Source organism: Struthio camelus, chromosome 4 (genome assembly GCF_040807025.1).
Source record: "Struthio camelus isolate bStrCam1 chromosome 4, bStrCam1.hap1, whole genome shotgun sequence".
NCBI lineage: Eukaryota > Metazoa > Chordata > Aves > Struthioniformes > Struthionidae > Struthio > Struthio camelus.
This window is the reverse complement of record NC_090945.1, coordinates 57,307,489-57,321,308: the sequence shown is the minus strand read 5'-3', so window position 1 is coordinate 57,321,308 and position 13,820 is coordinate 57,307,489. Positions and strand designations below refer to the sequence as shown.

Genomic DNA, 13,820 nt, shown 5'->3' with positions numbered 1-13,820 from the left:
GCTTAGAGGAATCGAAGCTCTTTGAGACTTGTTCTCCTTGTTAAATCTGGTTTGAAATTTACCTGTATTTATTAAAGGAGGGCAGGGTCACGGGCATGCGCACAAATAATGCAGTTACCTGAGTGTTATCATCTTAAGGAATTAGGTTAAAAAGGAGCAGTGAAGGAATGAAAGAGAATGGTCAATGAGAAATGGAAACAGATGCAAAAACTTTGAGGAGTATCTGAGTAAGAAAACAAAATGTTTAGTTATGTAAGGGACTGGTTTAAGGTGAAGAGCCTTTTCTCATTTTCTCCTCTTGCTCACTGCATTCTTTTTCTTGCCTTGTTCTGAAATCTTTTCTGTTTGCATAGGGAATCTTCTAAAAGTGTCTGTTAATACTCTTGCATACAAACAAGGAAGCAACGTTATTCTTTCTGTGCAGTGGCTTTGTGTCGGCCTTTGTAGGGTTTAAATCCTTCTCATGGAAGAAGTTGCTTTCCTCGATTGCTGCTGATTTTAAAACTATCAGCTCCTGCTGGCTGGCAAGCTCTGGCTTTCATCAGTGACCATCACACACAAAATGGTGCAGCCTAGCAAAGGGAAAGGGGAGGAGATTTAAAAATTAAATCATTCTGTGCTCTCTTCCAAGTTTACATGCATAAACGTGAAAATAGGATATCTATAGAGAGAATATGCTACTGTTCTGGCACTTCTGTGAAGTTTCTTTACTGCTTGGGGGGCAGGAGGGAGGGGGACTTAACGCTAGTGTTAACTATGGTTTTAAACTGTATTAAAATGTTTCTGATAAAATAATGCATGCACTACATTGTACCACACCTACAATCAAGATAACTACTTTCTAGCAATTTGCAGAGATCTGTGTAGTATATTACCAAAGAGCCTGATAGGATTTCCCCCCCACACATACGCACTTAGTGCAGCGATGTCATTTAGGTGTACCGTAGCGTTCTTGCAAAACCCCTTATGAAACCTGTTAAGCTTAATGGTGAAGAAAAAATTCACGTGTGTTACAGATCCAGCGAGCAGGTTCGGTCTTGTGATTTGCAGGCGGGTTTATGACATACACTTGTTCAGAAAGTCTCCTTCAACATCCTTCCGTGCTTCAAGTAGATTTGAAAATAACGATTAAGAGCTGTGGATTTGGTTTCTTCAGGCCTGTGTTTTAATTGTGCTGTTGCCAGCTATTTATCTTCAAAGCTGTTCCTAAAATAGAACCTGCCGTCCCTCCTAGGTTCAGTGGAGGGGGAGGAAAAAACCCACTGTTACCCAATATTAAACTGGGACTACTTGCCAGAAAATTTAAGTATTCCAAATATAAAACATCCTCCAAAAGCCCCTTTGAAAAAGAATCCTGCTTTGAAGTTAGGTCTCTTGTTCTGAGTTTATTCACTCTTGTGATTCAGATCTTTTTTGAGGAGTGAGTTCTGGAGTTATTCAAAGGGCCAAACGCAGAAAACTCTGCGGCGTTCCTAGGAAATCACTGTAATTGGTTACGATAAAAAATGTGGGTGGTTTTATTTGTTTGTTTGTTGCTATGTTGGAGTAACAAGTCTAAAGAATAATGAGGGTGCTTCCGTTTTACAGACTCAAAAGGTCATTTCCTGTATTTTGGTATAAGAACGTGGTTTAAATGTGACATGCATTTGCGATATTAAAAAAAAAATACTCTGAAGTGTTAAACTTCTGTTGTATAATTTTGGGGAAGTTTAACTGCTTAGATGTATTATCAAGATCCTAGGACTTAGCAAGTGACTGTACATCCATACATCTGCTGAGCCTCAGCAGTCTAAGCGTATGCTTTTTAGTTTGTGATAAATGAAAGAGAATTTGACTTAGCTTAGCCTGTGACAAAAGAACTTTTTACACCAGACTGAGTTATATTACCTTGCCATGGGCTATTACCACAGTTCAGCTAACTTTCCGTATGTTGTTAAGCTGCAGCAATTTACGTTTGACTCCTTGCTCGCAAGGATAGCACATGTAGCATTGCTTCCCTTTAATAAAACCTACTTGATATTTGGAAAAATATTTACCAGCCTTGAGTTAAGTAGGATGGTATACAGTGTCCTGAAAGCGATTTTGAGCGCGTTATGCAGAGTGTAAATAAGCCATGGTAAAATGCTGCACTACTGCCATTTGGGTTGCTGTTGATATACCAGTCAGAATATTTCAGTTTAGGCCAGGTGTATCTTTTGTGGCACTGCAGTATGTCATAGAGACGCAATCTGTACTAAATCATCTCCTTCGACTGATATTTGAGTTTAGTCCACATGTTGCAAGAAATGAATCCATGTTTTGGGTTTTTTTTCCCCCGCCCCCACTCAGAAGTAATTGGCTGATGATTTTCTACTTCAAATACCTTTTTATACACTGGGTTAATAAGCCTTTAATCAGATTCATAACAAGTAGGCCATCTCTGAAAGGAAATTAAACCTGTATCTGCAGAGTGGAGGCCCTGTTGATAGAGATAGAGGAGATAGAGGAGGAGTGGCAAGTTGTTTCTAAGAGACGACGGAGCGGGGCCCTTCAGGACCTTAAGAACAGGGAAAGACTGGAGGGAAGGGAGGACTTTGGTGTGCCATAAAATCATGGTTTCGTTTCAGTTGGTGATTTGTAGTGTCTAGTGGGGTCATTATTTTAGTTCTCAGGCACCCTTTGGAAGGTGCTTCACATTTTTTCATGATAATCAGGACTGAGAGATCAGAGATGGAGTGATTGTTTTGCAAGTCTCTTGATTTAGTATTACTCTGTCAGCCTACTCTTTTGAATGGCTTGTCTGTTTGCTGTTGTGTTATCCAAGTTAATACAGAATGAGTTTATTGGCCTTGAGTTGAAGAGGAGGAGAATACAACTTGCTTGTGACGTTATGTTGATATAAATGACTGATTGTTAGTTATCTACTTCAGTAATTACCAGGTTCGTTTACTGACATATGCGTAAATGGAACATATGTCAGACTACCCATGATTTCTTCTGGCCTTTTGTATTACTAAAATGTAAATTTATAATGTTCTAGAAGGTAAGGGTTGGAGTCTTGTGAAAAATTTAGATAAATTATTATTCAGTTGTAGTAGAATTTGTAAAGCAGATCATGGTGTTTTTTGTTTGTTTGTTTTATGAGAAGGGGATTTTCTGCAAAGTCTTTCCTGTCCTGATATAATGCTGTAGTTTCAGTAGAAGGTGATACCTCATTTATAGTTATTTTTAGACACCGAAGTTCAATTAAACAAGATCTTTAACTTACTTGTCTAGAGTACTGGATATGATTTTCCTGGATTCTCAAACTGCAGTTTTTAAGTTGTGTGCCTAACATTTCAACACTTAAATCCACATTATTATGCCAAGGAAAAGTATCGTGGCTTTCAGATGCAGTAACTTTCCAAAGGTCTGCTTAGTTCAGTGGAAGAAGTTGGAATTGCACTCTTTCAGCATTAAAAGGCTGAATTTTAGGCATTTGAGTCTTAATGTTTTGTGCTTAGTACTTCTTGATTCAGTATGCTGTGAAATCTTTCCTTTTGTTGCTGTTGAAGACGGGGAAAGCTTTCACAGATTAAGTTTTGAGAGGAATAACCTGCATGGTTAATAAGTAGAATGAGCAAGCTCAGCAAAGGTATTCGGGCTCTTCTGTTCAGATGTTTAAACGCTAGTAAAATGTACGGGAAGTTAAGCAGACTGTGTGTATCTTGGTCTTAAACCTGGTCCAGAGCCCCTTGGAAGTGTTTCTGTTGGCTTCAGTGCATTTCAGTTCAGAATCCACTTACGTAAAATACTTGAATCTGATATAGTAATGGTAGCTGAGGTGGTTTTTGTGGAGTTTGAGAGAGTTTTACTGTGAGTAAAACTGCTACCCTGAAAGTAAAGTTTCTTTTTCTGCTTGCAAAAATGAACAAGGAGGAAAGCCAACAGAGTTGGAATGATTTTTTTGAATATGCTCCTAGTAAAGGATGCTCCCTTCTTAGGTATTTGCAAGAGAATAGAGCCCTGAGCTTGCTTGCTTTTTGTTTTTTGTTTTTTTTTTTAATAACTGATTAATTGCAGTATGATGTAGCATTTAGGGAAAAGTCTAATGCTTCTCATTGCCAGAGTATTTTGTCCATGCGGACTTAGTATTTCCTATACTAAGCATTAAAAGGTCAGAGGCCGATTATATTTCCTTTCACCTAGTAATGGAATTTAAGGTAAACCAGATACATTCTCTGGTATGTTATTTTCGTTCTGGATGCTTAACGTTTTAGGGTTTTAGATTTACTTCTGGCCTTGAGACCCGGCATCATTCTTTGTCTTTTTTGTTTCTAATGAAATAAGATTCTGAAGGGCTGGAACTTGAAATAAAAAGCCAGATATCACAGGGCTTACATAAAGTCTTAAAAGGTGGTAGTACTCTGAGTTCTTAATCTGAAGGCACAAAAATAAGTTGTTGTTTTTCTTGATTGTGTATGTTGTGATATCTTAATATGATTTTAGAACTGTGGATAATAAAAATTATTTACTATAACTGATACATTATTTGTTATCTTTTTAGGTATACCAATAACAGTGCCACCACCAGGTAAACTTTAACTAGAATATATATGTATTTTTTACATTTGATTTAAAAATTAAATGTAATTGATATGTAAATTATTGACTTCCTTTTAGTTATATATAAATAAAAGTTCATAAATACAAAATGATATATGTAGACATAGGCACAGTTATTCGGATGCAAAGAAGAAAAAATGTAATGCTCTTGATTACTGGACTTACCTGCCAGTTCTTTGGAAAGTGTGTGCTTCCTTTTTTTCCTTCCATTTTTTTTACAGTTATGCAGAGCAATGTGACTGCTGATGTAAAGTATCAGTAGCCACTCAAGAATTTTCCTATGCTTCTAAATTCTTGCATGTTTTAAGAATGATAAGGTATTGGATTTGAAGCCCTGAAAATGTATGGAGTATGTTTGCCATTGTATGCCTAGCTCGGTTTTACATATTTGGTTTTTTTCTTCCCTCCTCAATTAATTATTACAGGCTTTCCACCCCCACCTGGCGGTCCTCCACCTTCCCTCATACCCACGATAGAAAGGTGATTATCTGTTTTGAAATCTTACAAAGCCATATATCGGTATTCTACTGAAATAAAATAGGTATTAGTAAACCTTCTTACGCTACCCAGTGTCTTATGGATTTTATTTGGTGCTGAGGAGATGGCTTCAGATTTTTGCAATCACTTTCCACAAGTGTTGCTAGTCTCAATTGTGTTTTACACTGAATATTCCTTTGAGTAGCTTACTTTACCACTTACTACTTTTGTTGAATGATGACACCGTACCAATGTCAAGACTTAAGAACAAACTTATGATAATCTTAAGTGTTAAAATATTGCTTAGCTGCCTGAAGATTTATTTAAGTGAACCTTGTAGTTTTCAACTAAAACATCCTTTTATACAAATGTAAATAAACAAGTTGGCCACAGACTCAAGCCTTCATAGGCTATAGGAAATGCCAGAGTTCCACAGAATCCAAATTTGTATTTCTTCCTTTTTCAATATCAAGTAGCCAGCAATCCTTAAAAAGTATTTATATTTTACATTAGGCCAAAACTAGGACAACTAGCTCACTAAGAAGATGGAAGCCTCTTGCCAGTCCTTTTGACTTAATTAGAGGAAAAGATACATATCTGTTCCTTTGAAATTGCAGATTCTGTTAACATGCATGCTACAGGGATGATGATGGTAAATCGATGAGAAAATCCTCATCTGATTTAATTCAGCAAACAAGGAGGTGGATGCATTTGATGTGGGTGAAAGTTATTTTATTATCTCATAATGAGAATTGCTATGAGTGACCATTGCTTCTGACAGTTCAGCAGTAGTCACTGTATTTGCTTTTCCAAAATATGGTGTGAAAAAATCTTTATCTAATCCAAAACATTTTTTAAATGTAATGTAACTTTTTAAATGTAACTTTTTAAATGTAATGCTACCTTCAAGAGTGAAAATAACACTTAAGTTAAATATGGCAAAGATAAAGATAATGCATTCAAGTAAGTAGGAAGTGATAAAACTCATCAAAGAATTATACGTGTTTGAATTACATCCTATGCTCATATCATCCATCTTAACCTTTCTGTTTTTTACCTGCTTGAGTTGGCTCCCACCGAAGGAAGTCAATCTAGAAAATGTGTAGTTAATTTAATAGTTTATTTATAGAACTGCACATTTGAAGTCCACCTGTTCTTAGATATGCTCACATACTTAACTTTTTAACAGAAAGAATGAGGATGACTTCATTCACAAATATGTGCATTTCCAAACGATTGGAGATTAAGTTCAATATCAGTGCAGAAACTTCTTGTGATATAAGCAACACTTAAAATAGAAAAATCATGAAAAATACAGTACAATAGTTCACATTTAATATTTGTTTCCAAGAATGGATGTTCTTTGTTCTAAAATTTAAGAAATGTTGAGAGAATGATTTGTGTTGAGAGACTACTTTCTTAATTAGCGATGCTCGAAATGCTTTCTTTTAGTCTATGCGATGATAAGAATTCCGAGGGATAAAACAAAATCTGTTGATGGAAGTAGCCTTAATGGTAAAACTGAATTTTACCTGTATTTTCTTTTCAACAGCGGACATTCCTCTGGCTATGACAGTCGCTCTGTTCGTGCATTTTCGTATGGCAGTGGTGAGCGAGTTTACTGGCTTTGAAAATTTTTATTAGTGCTCTATCACATTGATTGAAATACTTCTAAGGATTTTAGCTGAGAATTTAAACAGATCTTTCCAAACTAGATCACCATCTAGTTTGATAGTATAAGTGAACTGAAAAATAAATTGCGTTATGTGGGATCAAATGGACGTTGACACAACCTAGCAGCCAGTTGTCTAGCATGCAGCTCTGCTGCTTGAGCCAAAAGAGAGGTGACAGTACTAAAATATCAGGTGCTTTCTGACCTAGCCCAAAGGGGAACATGAAACACCCCTACTGCCAGTCAGCACCTCTGCTTAGGTCATATGCAGCGCGTGCCCAGTGCCTTTTCTCCCAGCTGATTTTTCTTTCACCCTACTCTCTCTGTTCATTTGGACCCTGGCTTCTGGAGGTAGCAGATGCAGAAGTTCTGTCCACTTCTGACATGCATGATGATCAGCACAGATCAAACAATCGCATAATGTCTTTCTTGAGTGTTCATAAGTCTCTGGAAAGGATTTCACAAAGTGAAATTTTTTGAAAAACTTACTTCTTGAATTTGGGGCAGTTTATGCAGTAGCAAATGATACTTCATTGACATCAGAACGTTCCTCATCACCTAAGTGTTTGCTTTCATGCATGGAGTCTTATATATTTTTAAAAATTCTTAGTGGGGGCAGACAACTACTTTACCCTACCTTTTCGAAAATAAATGAGCTGTGTTTGCTCTAGTCTGTAGCAAAAAGTAAAGCTGGGGCAGGCAACTAACAAACCCAAACAAGTGTGCTGAAGCTTTATCAGCTAAAACCATTCAATATCATGTGAGAAAGCGATCTTTCTTACAGGCACTAGTATGTGCATGGTATCTAGTAGATAGCCTCCAATTAAAGCTGTTTTTCCCTTTAGAATCTCTTTTATTAGAATTTGCTATACTTTCAAGTAGTAGCAGGAACATAAGAATTTTTCCACCTCATTCAGTGACGTTCAGGAGTGGTGGTGAGCTTATGTTGTTGTGATACCCGTATACCAAATATGGTTGCTATCATGATTGTGCCAACATTGGATTTGTACTTTCTTGGGCAAGGTTAAAAATGACTATTTACCTGTGTATGGTTATGTAGACCAAGCAGTACAAGAGAAAAAGGCTCATAAAAAAATTGAAGGAATATTGGGTTCTGAGAGGGCAACCAGATTTTTTTTTTTTTTGAAACAGTCAGAATTTTTCATGAGAGAAGTCAGATGTGATTTAGTCAGAATATTTGTGTACATACCTTAATTTGTTTTAAGTATGAAGGAATTTTCTGGGTGTTTTCTCCTCTCCTTTCCTCTAAAGTGTGCTGTATTGACAACTCTTCCAGTGAGGCAGGCTAGACAAGTTCCCTGGTTGAGAGATGTAAACACTGAGTGTTAAGTCAGCCAGAAGAGGTAATTAAAGAGTACCACATAATGCTCTTTCTTGTGTAGGTTTTTTATCAGGTTGTTGTGATTCACTTGGGTCTTTTTTCCCCCCAGAGATTAGAACTATTAGCTTCTAAAACTCTTAAGTCAATTAGGGGATTTCCTTTTCTTCCTCGTCTCTCCCCCCCACCCCTCAGAGCATTTTCTAGAGGAAAAGCAAGGTTATCTTTGGGGGGGGGTGGGGGGGGACAGGGCAAGTGGTGTTTGTTTTCTTTACCCAGTAGAAACATTTGTCTTGTTTGCTACATACTTTTTTTTTTCCTGTATAATGTTGGATAAAACTGAGAGCTGACTTTGATTTCTGTTTTTTTAAAGACCCACAGATGTGATCTGTATCATTGTGCTGAGTGTTTTTTGTTTGGCTGGTTACCGAAGCATGCCATCCCCAATTTCTTACTGTTTGTGTGTAGTGACCATTAATGAAAGAGCTTCTGAGCTGATCTCAATTGTTGCAGAAAGACAGGGATAAATAGATAGACATAATGGGTTTTAACTGGTGCAGTCTAGCTTGCAGAGACTAGGGTGTTGGCATAACAAATTCTGGTGCTGTGTCAGTCTGCTTTAACCACAGCTTCCCTTAGATTTATTACACTAGTGTAGTTTGGATTATTTTTGTGTATTTCCTGATTTTACTAGAGTCATTTGATCTCAAAATCTACATGGCATTAGTAGTGTTCTGAACCTTTGGACTGTGCCTGAGAGAACAGGGGATTTCGGTTTACTTGAATTAATGTCCAACTTGAAGAACCCTAGATGCTGTTTTTAGTCTTACTTAGAACATCTGGATATTTCGATCAAGAGCTTTTACTTATATTGCTTAGGAGACGAGGGTTGCATTCCTTCTCATGTTTCTCCTTCCTTCGTATCTCTTCTCGGAAGCTCATACACTGACAGAAGAAACAGAATTTTTTTAGAAATCTAAAGTTATCTAATGTGTACAGGAACATCTTCAATGTGAAATGAGGACCCTTTTAATTACATTGAGATATTAGACAACCCTGTACAGGTATATAAAGTGTCATACTGTGTCTTGAGTTTAAAATACTTTATAGTGAAATTCTTCCTGTGTTTTATGTGAGAGGGTAATCAAAGTGAAAAGTAGTTTGACTGTACCACTTGTTTTATTAAGTAGTTAGTTTTAGAACTCAAAACTATTTTTAAATGAGAAATACTCAGTATTCTTGAAGAATAATACCTTAAATGTGTTACATCCCTTTAATGAGAAGGTCCTCATGGGTCCTCAGTATGTTCCTGATGAGTTTATGAGATTATGTAAAAAGATACTGCTACCATTATTAAGTGCCATTGACAGGAGGTAGAAAGACAGCCCAACTAAAGACACTGGTTAATTCTAAGAAGTCCTTCTGCAGGATTGTGCAGCTGATATCCCCAAATATCTGTAGTACGCGGAAAGTTGGGGACTCTTACAGAAAACAATGTCTTAGCTCTTGTGCTTGGATGCTTATTAAAGTAGCAGTACTGAAATAATATTGGACAGTTTTTTGGATAGAAGGGTATACAAAATTATTGTGATATAATACTCTGGAATTACTACCTCAGAATATGTATAAAATATGGTGTTTAGACAAGCTTTAAATCTTGACCTTTTTCTCTTTTCTTCGTTCTTGCTGCTATTTTTGTCGTTGTGAAGAGATGAGAAATATATCTTGTTATAGGCTTCTTAATCCTCCCCAGCCTGCTCCCATCTTCACCATGTATCTGGCATCCCTACTGTGGCAAAAGCGACTTTCATGTTTGCTTTAAAAAGCAAATTGTTCATTTCTAAACTGTGCCTGACATACAGACTTTTGGATCTGTAAAGGTTCAGTGGCAGTTTATTGCTGTTGCAAGTATATGCTTAGAGCAAGATGTTTCCTGGCTAGCATCTTCTGCTCCACAGTGCTTAACTCAGTGTGATCCCTGGCCCATATGAATTCAGTATATTTTACCAGTGCTCTCAATAGGTCAGATAGGTAAGCTGAGGGCTTGGTGGTGCAGTAGGATACAGATAATAATTATAAATAAGAATCGCTAGGGTTGTCCACTACTTGCTTTAGATGATACAAATGAATTGCCAACCCTTTGTCATCTTTGCCAGTCAGTATGTTTGATGGCTTTGTGAAAATTGCAGAGGAGGATGAGTATACAGAATGCATTGCAAAAATACTAATCTTGATTAAGACTCAGCAGCCTTTCTTCTCCCTGTTTAGATTGCCCGTCTCATGCCTTGGTATCTTTGCTTTAGAGATCCGGCATATTTCCAACGGCAAGTCCACTGAGAATGTTGCATAGTAAAATAATGTTCTTCATAATAGCATCAGGAATAACAGTTTTGTCTTGGTGTGCATCAGATGCAGTTTCTTGAACTTGTTTTTACGTTCACTCATGATTCAGCTGTACCTTAATAAAACTAAAAGATCTTGTGGCTAAGCTGTCAATGTATGGCACTACTATGGGTCTGCCAGTGAAACGACTTGTATTGTATGCTTGTTTGCTTTTCCCTGAAGCTTTTCTTCATTCTGCGCTCTAAGTGTTCTTTGTATCCTGTAAACATGCAACAAATTTAGCATTACAAAAGCAATTCCAGAGACAGTATTTTTGAGGCAAAAAGAAGATATATTAATACTTTGCCAATATGCTGTGACACCATGCAGTTTTAAATTTTTAAACAGTCTCCAAAACAGGGCTTATGTCTCCAGCACTGTTGACTGTTGAAAGTTTCCTCTCTTCCTGTTGTAAAAATAAAATCGGAGTTATACTATGTTGGAAATCTCTTTCTTTGTGTGAAGACTATTAGGAGAACCCCTAAAATTCATGAAGAGATACTAAAAATTACTGCATTCCAAGAAGTAAACACAGTACATTGCAGTTCATATTTTTCTTAAACTACCTTGTGTGTTGAGAATAATTAGAGGTGAAAATCTAGGTATAAAAATTGCTCTATTTTTCAGAGTAACAAATAATAGTTTATTTCAGGCTGTTGAGATGGAAATGACATACTTCTGTCTTATGAGAATTAGTGCAGATGTGAGGGAGTGACCAGAATTCAGCTTGGAAGTTTATGCTGCCATTAATAAAAATAATTTGTTTTGTAGTATGTGTTTAAAGTAAACTTAAGTTCACAATGTAGATTAGAATATTCTGTCAGCCAGTGTATTCAAGTCTTGTAGACCATACGTATGTTGTTGACATAATGGCAAGTCAAGGAAATTAGCAGTCTTTAAAGTCCAGCTGTTTTTTTGCTATTTTTGGCTGCTTTCCTTAGAAGAATTTCAGTTTTTGGCAGTATAATGAACAACATACTATTGTGTTAGGATATTTTTTCTGTTAACTCCTTATTTTCCCTGTAGCCCTGAAGTCAAACATTGCTGAGCGTTTTGTTAGAAGCAAAACATTGCATAAATGCTTTTTTTTTCCCTTTTTTTTCCATTGAAAAGCATTATAATTCTTAAAAATGTTTTTTAACAATGAAGCGCTCTTTCCTGCTGCACTGCCTGCTCAAAAAGTCTTTTGTATTCCTCTTTTAGACTCTTGGCAAACCACTGTCTTAAGCTTCTGCCAAAGCTTTCTGGGGCAGGCATACCCCAGACATTGTAGGCAAGGCAGTCTGAACACAGCTGTCTTGAGAACCTGTTGGCTTTATGGCTCGGCAGTATTACGTACAGCAGCAGTATGTTCCGTTGTTCAGTGGGTGCTTCTATTCATTGCACTTTGCAACACCATGGAGTCAAGTGAATATTGTTCTGATTTTATATATAATGAAATTGAACTCAAACGAGTTATTGGCGGCTCTACAGTTATTTGCTAGGAGAGCAGATATGCAGAGATGGGAATTCCTGACCTCTGTGCTCAAGTCCACTAGAGAGTGCTGTTTCCAGTTAGATGCTGCTGCCCTCATGTTCACAGGATGCATCCAGGGGCTTCTGGAGGGGGCATGGCAGGATGGAACAATTGGGCCATTAAGACTAGTGGTTATTTATTATATCCGAGTTGGTAGAGCGCAGTGGAGATGCACGTCCCTTCTTCTCTCCCATTGCTCCCTAAAAGGGTTGTGAGCCAGCCTGGTGTCGTGACTCCTTTCTTATCCGTTTCTTCTGTAAGTCTTTTAGTTGAGGACAAAAAATATCGCTCATTTACTGAAGCTGTATTATATTTTGGTGGTAATAATGATTGTGCTGAGCATTCATTAGAAATGCTGTCTTATAAAGTGTAAGTGGGAATGTTGTTCCTTCTCCCCAAAATGAATTTATGGACGAGACTTCTAAAGTTACTATTAAATTCTGTATTCAAAAAAGTATGGCAAAGCACAGTGTAGAACATGAATTAGTGAATAAGAACACTGGAAGTAGCTGACACGTACTTTAAATACAATTACTTTACGGGGCAAAACATGTACAAAAAGCGCTAGTGTCTACATATAGCCTTTTCCTTGTTTTCTGAATTGTACTTCCAGAACCACTGTTTTTCAAAGGCAGTTCTGTTTTTTGGTTGTTCTTGGATTTTTGTTCCCCTAAAACAAAGTCGTTTGACCACATAAAGTCAAATTCTTTCAGCAAAACTTTGCACAATATTTATTTTTTTTCCTAAAAGATTTAGACATTCTTTGTGGTGTCTATCCTGGTTCTGTACATCTTCATAACAAGTATTGAAATGAATGCCAGAGGCCTTTATTAGCATCATGGAAAAAATGCAGAGTTTGTTCATAATTAACTTTTATGTGAAAGGGAAAGATTGGAAAATGGCACTGGAGGAGGCTAACAAATGTCTGTGCTTTCAGGCATAAATAGTATTACAGTTTTCATATGGTATCTGATTTTGTTCTTTCTAATACCAGCGTCTCTTTCTTTAGTCACCTTTCCGCACCTTGCAGGTTCTGCTCCTTCGTGGTCTAGCCTTATGGACACCAGCAAACAGTGGGACTATTATGCACGAAGAGAGAAGGATAGGGAGCGTGAGAGAGAGAGATCCCGGGATCGGGATCGGGACCGGGACCGGGAGCGAGACAGAGACCGAGAACGTACCAGAGACAGGGAAAGGGACCGAGATCACAGTCCAACTCCAAGTGTGTTCAACAGGTTAGTGAATTGTCTTAATATGCTGTAATACTTTGTTCAGAACTGTGTGTCCACATTAAATCAGGTACTTCAATGTTAAGTTTAGTGTACAGCTGTATATTCCAAAGAGACAGGAGGGTATGACTTTCTCCCCTCCCCCTTTTCTGTTGGAAACTATAATTAAATTTGTAAATGTAAAACAGAAGTGTAAAAACTAAAGTATACGTCCAAACTGGTCATAGTGCTTCACAGATTAAAGATGTGATTTAAGCCTTGTGTATAAGGGAGGTATAAGCTCTCTTTGCCCTCAGTAGTTCTAGAAATATCTGTGAAAGTATTAAATGAATCTTAGTTCCCATTTCAGTGCCAAGAGCAATGTGGTACAACATTTGACCTTAATTAATGTATTATTGGCTGCTAAAATTGTTAGTTTGGTTATTAGCACTGGCTGGATAATAATTTGTCCTGCCTCTTATAAATTATGATTTTAAGGTCAATAACTTATTTTGTTTTAAGGCAGACAACTACCCTCTTTTGGGTTTTCAACTGTCCAATTGCTTAAAAAAAAAAAAAAAAAAAAAGAGAGAGAGATGCAACTATTCTTTGGTTCACGCGCACAAGTACAAAGCGTTTAAT

General features: G+C 37.1%; 1 protein-coding gene across 8 annotated transcripts in view; it reads left to right on the top strand.

The window, feature by feature from the left end:
* Nucleotides 1-13,820, top strand: part of FIP1L1 (factor interacting with PAPOLA and CPSF1) — a 47,052-nt gene that overhangs the window by 26,799 nt on the left and 6,433 nt on the right. For 4 of the 8 annotated variants that reach the window (XM_068942890.1, XM_068942886.1, XM_068942888.1 and 1 more), the window contains 4 exons: nucleotides 4,526-4,552; nucleotides 5,010-5,064; nucleotides 6,614-6,669; nucleotides 12,980-13,205. In XM_068942890.1, the coding sequence (XP_068798991.1) occupies nucleotides 4,526-4,552; nucleotides 5,010-5,064; nucleotides 6,614-6,669; nucleotides 12,980-13,205 (364 nt within the window). The remainder of the gene's footprint in view (nucleotides 1-4,525; nucleotides 4,553-5,009; nucleotides 5,065-6,613; nucleotides 6,670-12,979; nucleotides 13,206-13,820) is intronic. The other 4 variants (XM_068942891.1, XM_068942887.1, XM_068942889.1 and 1 more) reach the window with 1 other exon arrangement.